The following is a 14,515-nucleotide window of genomic DNA, read 5'->3' as shown; positions in this document are numbered from 1 at the left end:
TGGCCAGGGGTGCTTTCTATCAGCTCTGGCTGATACGCCAGCTGCGCCCATTTCTCGAAATCAATGACCTCAAAACTCTGGTACATTTGTTGGTAACCTCCAGACTTGACTTGTGTAATGCGCTCGATGTGGGGCTGCCTTTGTACGTAGTCCGAAAACTTCAGTTGGTTCAGAACGCGGCAGCCAGGTTGGTCTCTGGGTCATCTCGGAGAGACCATATTGCTCCTTTTACTGATGGAGTTACACTGGATGCCAATAGGTTTCCGGACAAAATACAAAGTGCTAGTTATAACTTACAAAGCCCTAAACAGCTTAGGCCCTGGGTACTTAAGAGAGCGTCTTCTTCGTTATGAGCCCAACCGCCCATTGAGGTCATCTGAGGAGGTCCGTCTCCAGTTACCGCCAACTCGTTTGGTGGTGACACAGAGACGGGCCTTCTTGGTCACTGCCCCGAGATTGTGGAATGTGCTCCCTGCTGGGATGCGATCCTCCCCATTTCTGGCAATTTTCAAAAAAACCCTGAAAACCCTTCTTTTCACCCAAGCTTTCTCAGCTTCCTAAATTGTGGGGGTTTTAATTTCTGGTTTATTCTAAAATTCAAAACCCGATTTTGGGGTTTTTAATCATTGTAATTGTTTAATTGTTGTTTTAGAATGTTTTTAAATTGTTAATTGTTATATTGTTTTTTAATTTGTTTTAGCTCTTTACTGTTTTAGTGGTGTGTTTTAATTGTAAACCGCCCTGAGCCATTTTGGAAGGGCGGTATACAAATCAAATCAATCAAACAATCAAACAATCAAACAAACAAACTAACAAACAAATAAATTCCATATCAGAGAACAAGGATCTGGTCAGGTTTGGACTTTGGTGCCTCCCTCCCCCAGCCCCGCCACCCCACCCCCAAGAAAATTAGCACTGGCCCTGGGGGATCATTTTGGACTTCTTCTCCTTGCTTTTTCTCTTTGATGGCTGTTATTACATTTTAGATTTGTTCTCAGATTTGCCATGGTGTTGACTATATTATTAGGGTTGTGCACGAATTGGTTCGGCATTCTATTTCTAGAACGCTGAACCGGTCCAGAACTGGTCCTGTATACACTTTTGCCGCCCTGGTCAGCATAAAACTGGAAGTGGCTCTTCCGGTTTTATGCTGACTGTGGTGGCAAGAGGGTATACAGCTGCCCCGCACCGGCGGTTTTTGAAGCAGTGCCGGAGGAAAATTAAGAACTTTTATGTACTGCTTTTCAACAAAAGGTTCTTAAAGCAGTTACATAGGGGAAAAAAGAATATGATGGTTCCCAGTCTCCTAAGGGCTCACAATTTAAAGCAGACACCAGCAACATCCACTAGAAATAGGCTCTGCTGCGGAGGGTAGGGACAGTTGTTCTCCCCCTGGTACGAGTTAGAGAACCACTACTTTAAAAGATTCCTCTTTGCCCAGTTAGCAGGGGCAATTGCTAACTGGATTTGCTTTCTCATTCATTTAGTATGGAGGACAAGATGGTAATGGGACCCGACCAAGCCTTCAACGGCCTTCTTTCTGTAAACCACTTTGAGGGCACTGTCAGTTGAGCAATCTATAAATATAATTAAATTAATACATAAACATGTGGAGGTATGGAGAGTCCTCTGCTTAAGTTTAATGGGTGGCATCTAGACTTTTAACCAAGTAGTGTTGTGTTGGTGAAAACTCCTTCTGTGAAAGGAAGGCGCTTTTGCTGATGGAGTGCTGCTTCGCTAAGGGTTTGGATGCTGTCTAGTTTAAGGAGAATCCAGTCACTGTTATGGTTAATATTCCTAGCAGGGAGTTGGGTAATTCTGTCTATATTCTACAAGTCCCCTTATAATTTTTGGGACACAGTTCTAGAATAGACTTGCTGCTCTCAACCTCTAAATGAAAATACATTGTCAAAGCTGAGGTTTTAATGTGTGTGGATGGATACAGTTGGATGTATTGATTTGGATATGTTTGATATAATGGCTGTGGCCTTTCTTTGCTTTTCTGCGTACTTTTCTGTAGCCTGGGTGAGACTGGGACTTTGCCACTGTAAAATATTACAGGGTAGCTGCTTTACTCCCGAGCATTACATCTGCCTGATAGCCCTACAGCAACACAGCTTGGCAGCTTTGAAGATTTAAAAGGCGTTTCTTTCAAATACATGTTACTCTGTGATGGGTTGGAAGTGACTGTTACTAACTTCTATTTGGCTGTAATGCATTTATTAATGACAATAAAAAGCGCTAGATGGAAAGATGGTAGTTATGGTGAGGAACCTCTAGGATAAATATAATGTTAGGCTAGAAGGGCAGCTGCTTATTATTTTTGTAGCTTGGCTTTCCAGTTTCCGAGGCTTGATCTGTCGCTTTATGAAAGCAATGTCCTTCCTTCTTCCATCCTCTCCCCCTCCTCCCCACAAATGTCAACATGCCAGCCTATTCTGTAAAAATCTCAGCTTGCAAAGTGGCCCAGTCTTTGCTTTCCATGTGCAATATGCATGTGTAGCTCTAACCAAAAATCCTTTTGTGGGAAGGTTAGAAAATGTGTATTTACTCGACCTGCTCATCTGCAATTATCTTCTAATCTGGTCCTTTGCTGGTCCCTCAGGTAAATACAGCTTTAGTTGTTCTTCAAGGCATATTATTTATCTCATTAGGTGTGTATTTTGGCACGTGCATTATTTACCTGATGGACTAGCAGATACAGAGAAGCAGTTGGTGTCTGTTGTGTAAATAACCCTAATGTTCACAGGCATTGGTCCTCCTGTATGCTTTGGTGTAAACCTTACCTGTTCTGCATAATGTTCCCCAAATGTTCCTTCCTGACCCTCCTTCCAGCAGGAAGACTTTGATAGTGTACATATCAATGGGGGACAGGTCTAAGGCTCTGCAGTTCATCATAATGGGCACCCCCTCCACCAGCAGATGGAAGGTGCTGGTATTTGGCTACTAGGGCATCCTTTCCCTTTGGGGATGATATTTATGGCAGGATGAAATTAATTGAATAGGTGCAAATATTGACACCTGAATTCTGGTTTAGGTAAATCACTAGGGTAGAGTCTGGTAATGGTTATCGAGCCAATTACTTACATTTAATATGGATTTTGTTATAGTATGCTAATGTGTTGAATAATATCAGCGTGAACGTTTTATTAGTTTCTGCTGCAATCGGATAGTCCTTAGTGTCAAAAAATATTTAGTTTCTGTATCCTCTGTTTGGACTCCCAACTTTTGAGCAAAGGGAAAAGAGTGGCATCTAACAGCAGCAAAGGAAAAAGAGGAGACTAATTCTGAGGGTGTCAAGATATAGGTGGGATTAGTTATGGAGATATAATTTGATATGTGCAATATAATTTCGATATTCCAGTCGGCTGGGTAGGTGACTGGAACCCAAGTGGAGGAGAACTCGGCTTGAATCTGACAGGATGCAGCATAGGACTCATTTGAAGGCTTACGCGGTAGCGGTGCGTGCAGCAAAAAAAAAAGAATTTTGGTCAGCACGCATTGCATCCATGGGTTCATGTTTGGCAGAGCTATCCCGGGAATATAGTTTCTGCTCTTTCTGCTTCAAATCAGTTCCCGGAGGTGCTCTGTTGGTGGGTTCTTTGCAGACAAAATCTCCTGTATTCGGGCCGATTTGGACTTGGATTTCTGCAGGGTCTGTAAAAGAGGTGTCCAGCGATCCCTCTGGCGGTATTAGGTTGGATCAGTTCCAGTCTGTGACTCTTGAGGATGTGGACAAGCTGCTTGGGGCAGTGCGGCCTACCACTTGTTCTCTGGACCCTTGCCCGACTTGGCTGCTTCAATATAGCAGGGAGATTGTTGGAGGTGGCCTAGTTAATATCATAAATGCATCACTGAGGGAGGGTAGGGTGCCTCCATGTTTGAAGGAGGCAGTATTTAAACCTCTACTTAAGAAGCCTTCCCTGGATCCCTCAGCGATGGATAGTTATAGGCCAATCTCCCTTGGTTGGGCAAGGTGTTAGAGACGATGGTGGCCAACCAGCTCCTTGCGGTCTTGGAGGAAACTGATTATCTAGACCCATTTCAAAGACCCATTTCAACTGATTTTCAAGACCCATTGGCTTTAGAATGGGCTATGGGATTAAGACAGCCTTGGTCGGCCTGATGGATGACGTTTACCAGGGAATCGACAGAGGGAGTATGACTCTGTTGGTTCTCTTGGATCTCTCGGTGGCATTCGATACCATCAACCATGGTATCCTTCTGGGTTGCCTGGGGGAGTTGGGAATAGGAGGTACTGCTTTGCAGTGGTTCCGCTCCTATCTCTTGGGTAGATTCCAGATGGTGGAGCTTGGTGATGGTGGAGCTTGGAGTCCACTCCATTCTGTCACCAATGCTTTTTAACATGTACATGAAACCACTGGGTGAGGTCATCAGGAGATTTGGTGCAGCGTGTTATCAGTATGCTGATGACATGCAAATCTACTTCTCTTTTTCATCTGCATCAACAGGAAATGGTGTTCATTCCCAAAGTGCCTGCCTACAGGCAGTAATGGGCTGGATGAAGGATAACAAATTGAAGCTGAATCCAAGCAAGATGGAGGTGCTCTTTGTAGGGACTCAGAATCTGAGGGATGAGTTAGATCTTCCTGTGCTGGATGGGGTTACACTTCCCAGGAAATGTGTGCAGGTGCGCAGCTTGGGAGTACTACTGGGTCCAGGCTTCACCCTGGTATCTCAGGTGGAAGCCATGGCCAGGAGTTCTTTCTATCAGCTTCGGCTGATTCAGCAGCTGAGTCCATTCCTTGAAGAGGACTACCTCAAAACAGCGGTGTACCAGCTGGTAACCTCCAGACTCAACTACTGCAATGCACTCTACGTGGGGCTGCCTTTGTACGTAGTTCGGAAACTTCAGTTAGTTCAAAATGCTGCAGCCAGACTGGTCTCTGGGGCAACTTGGAGAGATCATATTATGCCTGTTTTGAAACAGTTGCACTGGCTGCCGATATGCTTCCGGGCGAAATACAAAGTGCTGGTTATTACCTTTAAAGCCCTGAACGGCTTAGACCCAGGTTACCTTAGAGAGCGCCGCCTTCTGTATGATTCCCACCGCACACTAAGGTCATCTGAGGAGGTCTGTCTCCAGTTACCACCAGTACTTCTGGTGGCAACTCAGAGGCCGGCCCTCTCTGTAGCCGCTCCTGGAATGTGGAATGCACTGCACTCCCTGCAGAAATCCATAATTTGAACTCTTTATTGGCTTTTAGTAGAGCCCTTAAGACCTATCTGTTTGGCCTGGCCTTCCAGGGTTTTTAAATTGTTGTAAAGGGCTTTAATGTACCTGTTTTTTCTGGGTTTTTAAACTGTTTTTATTGTTTAACTGTTGTTTTATGGTATTTTAAAATATTTGTTTAAATTCTTGATTGATTTTAACTGTTTTTGTTTTATTTGAAAACCGCCCTGAGCCATTCTGGAAGGGTGGTATAGGAACTGAATGAATAAATAAAATAAATAAATATTATTTTGTGTGTTGTTGATGAATCTTCATCAGTGTGTGTTGTTGATGAATCTTCATCAGGGACAGTGTGTGTTGTTGATGAATCTTCATCAGGGACACAAAAAAGATTTCCTTCTGAGGCTTACATCCTCACAAAACAGGGATGAAGTTGACAGATTAAAAAGGAGACAATAGAGTTGCAGGCATCACTATTTTGTGAGGATGAATGCCCCAGAAGGAGAACTTTTCATGCCTCTGAATAAGGTTCATATATGAAATGTTGAGCATTTATAGCTCCACAATAAATCCCACATAAGAACAGCCCTACTGGAAGGCCCATCTAGTCCAGTGTCCTGTTTCACACAGTGGCCCACCACATGCTGCTGGGAAGCCCACAGGCAAGAGCTGAGGGCATGCCTTCTCTTCTGCTGTTACTCCCCTGCAACTGGTATTCAGAGACATCCTGCCTCTGAGGCTGGAGGTGGCCTCTAGCCCTCAGACTATTAGCCATTGATAAACCTGTCCTCCATGAATTTATCCAAACCCCTCTTAAAATCATCCAGGTTGTTGGCTGACACCACATCTTGTGGCAGATAATTTTTGATTATGCGTTGATTATGCATTGTGTGAAAAAGTACTTCCTTTGATCCGTCCTAAACTTCTTGGCAATATGTTTCATGGGATGACCTCTGGTTCTGGTGTTATGCAAGAGTGAGAAAAATTTCTCTCTTTCAACTATCTCCACAATATGCATGATTTTATAGACCTCTATCATGTCTCCCCTCAGTTGTCTTTTTTCCTAAAGTAAAAAGCCCCAGGTGTTGTAGTCTTGCCTCATAAGGAAGGTGCTCTAGTTCCTGATCATCTTGCTTGTCCTTTTCTGCACTTTTCCCAGTTCTACAGTGTCCTCCTTAAGGTATGGTGACCAGAACTACAGGTGAAACTCGGAAAATTAGAATATCGTGCAAAAGTCCATTAATTTCAGTAATGCAAATTAAAAGGTGAAACTGATATATGAGACAGACGCATTACATGCAAAGCGAGATAAGTCAAGCCTTAATTTGTTATAATTGTGATGATCATGGCGTACAGCTCATGAAAACCCCAAATCCACAATCCCAGAAAATTAGAATATTACATGGAACCAAGAAGACAAAGATTGTAGAATAGAACAATATCGGACCTCTGAAAAGTATAAGCATACATATGTATTCAGTACTTGGTTTGGGCCCCTTTTGCAGCAATTACTGCCTCAATGCGGCGTGGCATGGATGCTATCAGCCTGTAGCCTTCATTGCGGCCTTCAGCTCTTCAATGCAGCCTTCAGCTCTTCTGCATTGTTTGGTCTCATGTCTCTCATCCTTCTCTTGGCAATGCCCCATAGATTCTCTGTGGGGTCAGGTCAGGCGAGTTTGCTGGCCAATCAAGCACAGTACACTGTATACTTTTCAGAAGTCCGATATTGTTCTATTCTACAATCCTTGTCTTCTTGGTTCCATGTAATATTCTAATTTTCTGAGATTGTGGATTTGGGGTTTTCATGAGCTGTACGCCATGATCATCACAATTATAACAAATTAAGGCTTGACTTATCTCGCTTTGCATGTAATGCGTCTGTCTCATATATCAGTTTCACCTTTTAATTTGCATTACTGAAATTAATGGACTTTTGCACGATATTCTAATTTTCCGAGTTTCACCTGTATACTCAGTACTCCCAAGTGTGGCTGCACCATGGTTTTCACCCTGTTGGAATTTTCCTCCTCTTTTCATTTTGCTCTCAACGTGTGACTAAGTAATTAAAGGAAGCTTCTGCTCCTGTGGGTTTAAGTGTCAAAGTCTGGCTCGGCTAGAATTTGTGCCCGTATGTGCATTGTATGCACATACGGGCACCCCAAATCCACAATCTCAGGAATGAGTAGTGGCGTTCATCTCATAAAGCCTATGTTACTATAACAATCATTGCCTTCTATAGGTTACTGCTATGTAAGCTGCCAATATGTGGTTCAATTAACTAGGGCTGAAAGAATTAGTTGATCATTAAGATTAAAGTCATCTGATTAACCACATTTGTACAAGAGTATTTCTGTGAAGTCAGTAACCATGAACATCTTGTTCTGAATTTTTTATCCTGTCTTCCTGCAAAGGTACTCAGTGAAGAATGCATAGTTTTCCCTGTTATATCTGTAACAACAACCCTGTGAAGTAGGTTAAGCTGAGATGTAGTGACTGGTCCAATCTTTATCAGCGAACTTCATCAATAAGTTGGGATTTGAACCTTCTTCTCATTAGTCTAAGTCCAGCACGCTGTCCACTGTGCTGCACTGACTGTCTGCCTCTTGATTCAGACAATGAGTGGGCGCTCACAATTTAAACCGCACCCCACACACCCCCTTTACTGGAAAATCCCAGGCATGCTCCTGCGAAGCATGTTGTGAGAACTTGGACTTCTTTGCTGATCCCAGATGGTTGCTGGAAACAGGAGTTTGAACATTGACATTGAACCAGGAATGACCCGCAAAGTTCAGATCTAATTTGAATGATCATGTTAAATGTTTGGATTCTATCTGGGATCTGCGAAAAAATCCTGGTTTCTCCACGACACACTCCACAGGATCACATGTGGTTTGGTGACTAGGATTTTCTGCTAAGCTGGAGTTTTTGTGTGAATGTTTTTACAGTGATTTTTCAAATAGTAAAATATGTTGCTTGTTTGGGGACAAACCAAGTGGGGCCTTCTCAGAGTCCTCAGATGAGCCTCCCCTTTCATTTAGTGCAAAAGGTAATCTTGTAGAGGTCACTCTAGGTAAATCAAGGTGGGCTTCATTCTCCAGATGTAGCGCTGAGGCATCCATACTCTAACATTCTTCAGCGAAAAATAATTAGCTTGTTTCAAATTAAGTGGAGCAGAGATTCATAGTGTGTAAGCTGTAGACTGCTTCCAATGGGATCTGGTGGTATCCTCTGCCAAATAATTTTTGGAAGTAGTAACTCTTGTTCCATCGCAGTGCTATACTTTGCCAAATAATATTTGGAAGTATTAACTCTTCTTTTTAGATTGCTTGTTTTAATTGGTACATTGTTTTTACCATGATTGTTAGCCATCTTGAAGGTTCTGTTTGGGACAGAAAAGCAAAGTGGCCAACATCCATCCTAACCCTGCAACAGGGTTCCCAGGTTCTTCTGTTGCATGAAGTAGGGGTGCATGCCATAATTTTTAGTGATTCCTCCTTCCCTTTGCAGTCACTGGTGCATCGACTCAGGATTGATCAGGATATTGACTGTTATAAATATTTAAATAAAATGTTCTCTTGTATAGCATCTCAGTTCAAAGTACTAACTTCATTAAAATTCAGTTCCTGTTGTCACAGTGGTGAGATCTAGTCCCTCAGCAAGGCAGAATCAGCTGGAAGGAATGAAAGGGCCATCTAGTTTGCCTCCTGCCCCAAAACACAACCATCCACCTAGATTCTGTGTATGCAGTCCACTATGCTAGAGAGAATAGGTTCATAGAAAGTAGCTGTAACTGCAGATCTTATACAGGTGAGCCAAGCCTCGTGGCATGGGGAAGGCAAAAAAAGGCTTGTGGTAACTTGGAGAAAATGCTTTTCTTATCCAAAATACAGCATTTGGTCAGACCTGGAATGTAAAACAAGTACTGTGCGAGCACATAGATACAAATTAGTCTGCAAGTCCCAGCATTAGTAATAGATTAGTTCATTAATTTAGTGAACTATTCCTGTAATACTCTACAGGTTCTTTATCTATATTAAATATGAAAAGTTGCGACATGGAGTTACAGTTATAGTATGGACCAGGATGTACAGCTGGGAGTTGGTGAAGGGGGAAGATGTTCAGAGTCACAGTAAAGATTCCTGCTGTTCTCCCCTTGGCCCTCTAGTGGCTTTGCTTTCAGCTGGTGATTAGTAGCTCCTCTTTGACTGCAGTCCTGTAGACTCTCTTTGTGGTTTTGGTGTATACTCACATAGATAGCTGCTTCAGTGAGTGCTGATAGAGTTCTTGCTGAAGAAATTATTCCCTTGTTATTCCTTTTCACATTACCTCAAAGGTACTCAAAATAGCCCCTTGCATTAAGCTATCCAGATGTGTATTTAAATGAAGACTGTTGATTAATTGGGAAAACATTTGCTGATTCACAGCCTTAGATTAACCGCCAGGAGAGTGATTGCCAATGTGGATCTTTAGCTTTCAGCACAGATAAAGCAGCTGCAAGTACACTAGATGTCTCTGGAGTAACCTGTTCCTTTCTTCCCACTAGCCATACTTTTTATTGGCAGCAGTTGTTTTGTTCCGTATCCCTCATAGTCAGCCACAGCATCTTCTAGTAGATTATTGATGGAGATTGTGCTATTAAAGTGTTCTCTGGTTCTTTTCTCCATTTGGTTTCAAGTTAAGTTTCATTTGGCAAGGGAGGTTCATAAGATGTTCTAGGTTACCATTCTGCAGCTGATTTTTAATAATTGTTTTTTGACAGGGAGGTGGCTGTTGTATTTAGCTATTTTTGTAAATCTCCTTGGAGACTTTGGCTGAAAGACAGAGTAAATACTTTAAATAATTAAACATTGGACAAGATCTGATTTCTACTTCCCCATCCAAATGTTAAGAGGAATTTGTGTATCCCTGATAGCAATACTGTGAAATATTCATCTGTGGGAGTAACATCAGCTTCTCTTTCCCTCTCTCTCTCTTTCAAGCTCCAGATGCTGCTAGGTGTTCCATGGTAGCTCTTGTCTGTACCACAGCAAGAAGGCTTCACCCCAAGTTACTCATAAAAGCGAGGAATACTCTGCACTCCCTTCCACTGTGTGGTGTTTTTCAGGGGTACGGCTCCACTACAACCGGGAAACTGGCGTCTCACGGCTTTGCTTCCATGGCAGCAATGTCATCCTTTCCCCCACAGAGGTATCACTATTTCCTAGTGCTGGATTTTGAGGCCACCTGTGACAAGCCACAGATCCATCCTCAGGTAATTGTTTAGTTTCACTTGGTGCCTTGAGGGTTTCTGAAAGGGATATTTGGAGAGGGGGATGAGGAGGAGGAGACATCGTCAGTGGCATGAAGTGCTTTGCAATCTGAATCTTGTTGACTCTTGCATCTGAAAGGAGGTCATTATTCCAATGTTATGGATGGATATGTATTCTGAGAGTCCAGGATGATTGCCAGGGTTGAATCAAGGTTTGAACTCTTCACACACAGTCTGATTTTGGCCTCATGATATGGTTTGGGCGAGCTACTCAGACATACTCAAAATAAGAAACGTCTTACTTCACAAGAGGTTAAATAAAGATCCATCATTACCACAGTTAGGAAAGAAACCATTTTGATCTTAGTTTTTAAAAATAATTAACCATGGTTTAAGGAAATCACAGTTTCCATAGTTTAGCATTACCGTATGTCTGAACAGGGTCAAAGTATTGAAGAGCACTTGTGCACTAACATGTCATGACTGCTACCAGAGGAGGAGGGGGGTGTTCACTGAGGTTTAATCCTTGTCTGTAAGGGATTAAAAGTAGGCTGCCACCATCCACTTTATTTTGATGTGGGAAGACCCGCTCTCCATATAAGGGGCGGGGGCGGGGGCAGGTGCAGGTGCAGGTGTAAAGTGGCAAAACACTCCCAAAAGGGCTGAGCACTCCTAGGCCTCTAATGGTGTGTTACCAAGGGAGACCCAAAATGAAAAGTAGCATACTTCAGCAAAAAAGAATTTATTACCAGATTTTTAAAAAAGGTATGCAATAAGAACAATTGTATTTTCATAAAACAGATTGTAAGAGAGAGTTTTCATTAATCTGGCAATGCAGATTCCAATCAATCAGTAAAGAAAAATAACTTGTCTGATGCATTAACTGACTTGATCCTCACTTATTACTTACAGGCTGTGGCCTTCCCATCCCCAGCCTGCTGCTTTCTCAGGGTCCTCCTGGGACAGACTAACTAACAGACCAAAGCTTCTGTTGGTGGCTGAGCCATAAATCCCCACCCAGTCCTCTGGATTGGTGCCTTTGATTAGAACGTCCTGGGCAGTTTTCCTTTTTAGGAAAGGCCCACCCTCCCAACCATTGCTCTAAGTGAGGCCTAGTCCTCCCTCCAATCCTTACTAATCACTAAAAAAACAATAACCACCATCATTCATTTATTATGGTCCATGACCAGCCAGCAGTTACAATACAAAACAATACTAAAAGATGCCCTATTCCCTTGTTCTTTTCTTCAAGTTGATGACCCATTTTTCCATTTTAACTCAATATGGGGAATCTGAGAAGATGCTTCAGGCATTCCTGCCCCTGTCTCCTCCTCTGCTAAGCAAGTATGGACCAGGAGCTCAGTTTGTCTCCTTCAAGTTGTGATAATACATTAGCTGCCATTTTAAAACTTGTATTGATTGATTGGTTGATTGGATTTTAACCTGCATTTCCATAACAATGCTGAGGATGGCTTACAGTATTAAAAATCAAAACATCATAAAAGATAGAATATCACATCACAGAGATCCAGATTGCACACATTAAACGGAGATAATAAATAAGAATAACCCCAACAGAGAAAGTGTTGGGGAGATAAAAATTCACAATTTCAGTAGATAAGAGATGCCTGAGAAAGAGGAAAGTTTTGATGGCGTGGTAGAAAGCCAACAGGGATGGGGCGTGACAGGCCTCACTAGGGAAGCCATTCCACAATCTGGGTGCAAACACAGAAAAGACCCTATCCATCATCCCAGTCAAATGCAACTCAGACATTAGTAGGACCTGGAGGAGATCTTCCACAAAATAACTTAACAGGTGAGCAGGCTTGTATGGAAGAAAGTGTGATCCTTAGCACTGCCTTTGTATTTTTCTTTGGGAATCATAAAGTCTCTTAACTTGCAAGATTCTGAAATAACTTGTGCTGAATATATGCAGCCCTGCTTGATGAATTCTGCAGAAGAGCTGGAATTACAGCACCTCAAGATGTTGACTTCCCCTCTTGCCTTTGCTTCACTTAGGTGCTAACTTAGAAGCCTGGTGATATTTGTATCTCTCTGAAAGGAAATCTTTAGCTGCTTTTTGCCTTTAACTCTTGATTACGAAACTACTTCTGCCACACTTCCCTCTTAGAATTAACAATGCAACATTCTTTTGGAAAATGTCTCTGAAACTGTATAGTTCCGAGATTGCCAGTCTGGGACTAAATGCCTTGAACCTCGGTTTTTCTGCAGTTGTCTGAGGCCATCCTTATCAAAGGGTTATGCACCAATCATGCCTCAGGAAGACAGGAAGTCTATTTTCAAAGCAGAAGCTCATATCCAGTAGGTAGGTAGGAGGCGCCAAATTCCCATTTCCATTCCTGTCTTGCCTCAGGGAACATCTACTTGAGAGAGCTGTCATTCCCCCCACATCTCTGCCAGCAACTCCATTGGAACCAGATCTCCCAGCTTCCTCTGCCCTGTCAGTTCAACCTCCTAATGAACAGCCTTCGTTGCCTCCAAGGGACAAGAGTAATATCCCCTCAGGGAGCACTTAGTCTAATGATATGTTTACTCCTCTCATGGAGCTTTGGCTGAGGGAATTTATTCAGAGGGAGTTGAAAACTATGTCCCCTCCTGTACCTCCTCTTTCCCCCTCTTTGCTTTCCCTCCCTATTCCCATTCTACCACCAGCAACCCCTGTACCACGGCCACCCAAACACCCCCATAAGCCTGTCTTTCTATCCTACTCCCCAGGCTTCAGTCCTACAAGGGGGGCCATCCATTCGAATGAAAAAGGGCGCTTTTTACCCAGACATCACAAGCGCGGACCCAACAAAAGACCTCTGCCCCCGCTTCCTCTTCTTCCTCTCAAGAAGATTCCCCCCACCCAAGAGATCTTCCCTTCTCCAGCTTGTTCCTACCCCTTCAATACTGAACCCAAACCTTCCTACCTCACTTCTTATACTGGTCATTCCCCCCAACCTTCCACCTCTTGTGGTCCCTCAAAAGCCTACTTTGGAACCTCCCCCTTCAGGTTCCTCTCACTCTTCTTCTGAATCTGGAAAACTTTATGGTACATGGGACGATCGGAAAGCTACAACGGGTCCAGAATGCAGCGGTTCATTTACTTATGGGTGCCAGAAAATATGACAGGGTAACACCTCTCCTGCAGTCATTGCACTAGTTGCCTATTCGCTACCAAGTTCAATTTAAGGTCCTGGTTTTGACCTTCAGAGCCTTGCGGGGTTTGGCACCTGTTTACCTACAGACCCACCTCTCCCATCCAGTTACATCCCGTCCGGTAAGATCTGGTCAGATGGCCCTTTTGTCGGTCCCCGATTTCCAAGAGGTTCAGAGTGCTAGAACCTGTGAAAGGGCCTTCTCGGTTGCTGCCCCACTTCTCTGGAATTCCCTTCCCCTGCAGATTCGTTTAGCTCCTTCTTTGTCGATTTTTAAATCCTTATTGAAGACTTTTCTTTTTCACCAGGCTTTTACCCTGTAGTTTATCTATCCCCCCCCTTCTGTTAGTTACTTAAATTTTATTTAGAATGTAATTTTATTGCTGTCTTGTTTTGCATGTTTTTGTACACCTCCTTCAGAGTCTTCGGAGTGAGTCTTCGGAGTGGGCGGTATATCAAACAAACAAACAAACAAACAAACAAACAAACAAACAAACACATACATACTTTCTGAAGAAGAATCAGCCGCTCAAACAACCAATCCAATTCACCTGTTTTCAGCAACAGAATTTGAGGTTTTGCTGGCCAAACCGAGGAGAGCCATTAAAGATGTCTCTCCTGGGGCAGTGTCACAAGAACAGATGAGTTTGGACCAGACAGTATTTCCTTCCTCTTCTTCCCCTACCTCTGCTGTCCTCTTCTCCCCGTCCCTGTTTAAAGACACTATGATAGCAGAATAGAAGGTTCGCTTCGCAGCTAAGCCCGCGGTCCCCTGTCCTAAAAGACTCTATTCTCTTCCTGATGATGTTATGGCTATGTTGAGCTCTCCTGTTGTAGATGTACCTGTGGCCCATTTGGTTTCTGGGACACTCATGAATAAGGATGGGGATGAACAATTGCAGGTGCCTGAGG

General features: G+C 43.2%; 1 protein-coding gene across 5 annotated transcripts in view; it reads left to right on the top strand.

Annotated features, from left to right (window-relative positions):
* ERI3 (ERI1 exoribonuclease family member 3) overlaps positions 1–14,515 on the top strand; it is a 304,483-nt gene that overhangs the window by 24,205 nt on the left and 265,763 nt on the right. For all 5 annotated transcript variants that reach the window (XM_053248973.1, XM_053248976.1, XM_053248972.1 and 2 more), the window contains exon 2: positions 10,174–10,445. In XM_053248973.1, the coding sequence (XP_053104948.1) occupies positions 10,197–10,445 (249 nt within the window). In that variant the 5' untranslated portion in view covers positions 10,174–10,196. The remainder of the gene's footprint in view (positions 1–10,173; positions 10,446–14,515) is intronic.

The sequence above is a fragment of the Hemicordylus capensis genome, chromosome 4 (genome assembly GCF_027244095.1).
Source record: "Hemicordylus capensis ecotype Gifberg chromosome 4, rHemCap1.1.pri, whole genome shotgun sequence".
Lineage (NCBI taxonomy): Eukaryota > Metazoa > Chordata > Lepidosauria > Squamata > Cordylidae > Hemicordylus > Hemicordylus capensis.
Note: the sequence above shows the minus strand (reverse complement) of the source record. Positions and strands in the feature narration are given on the sequence as shown.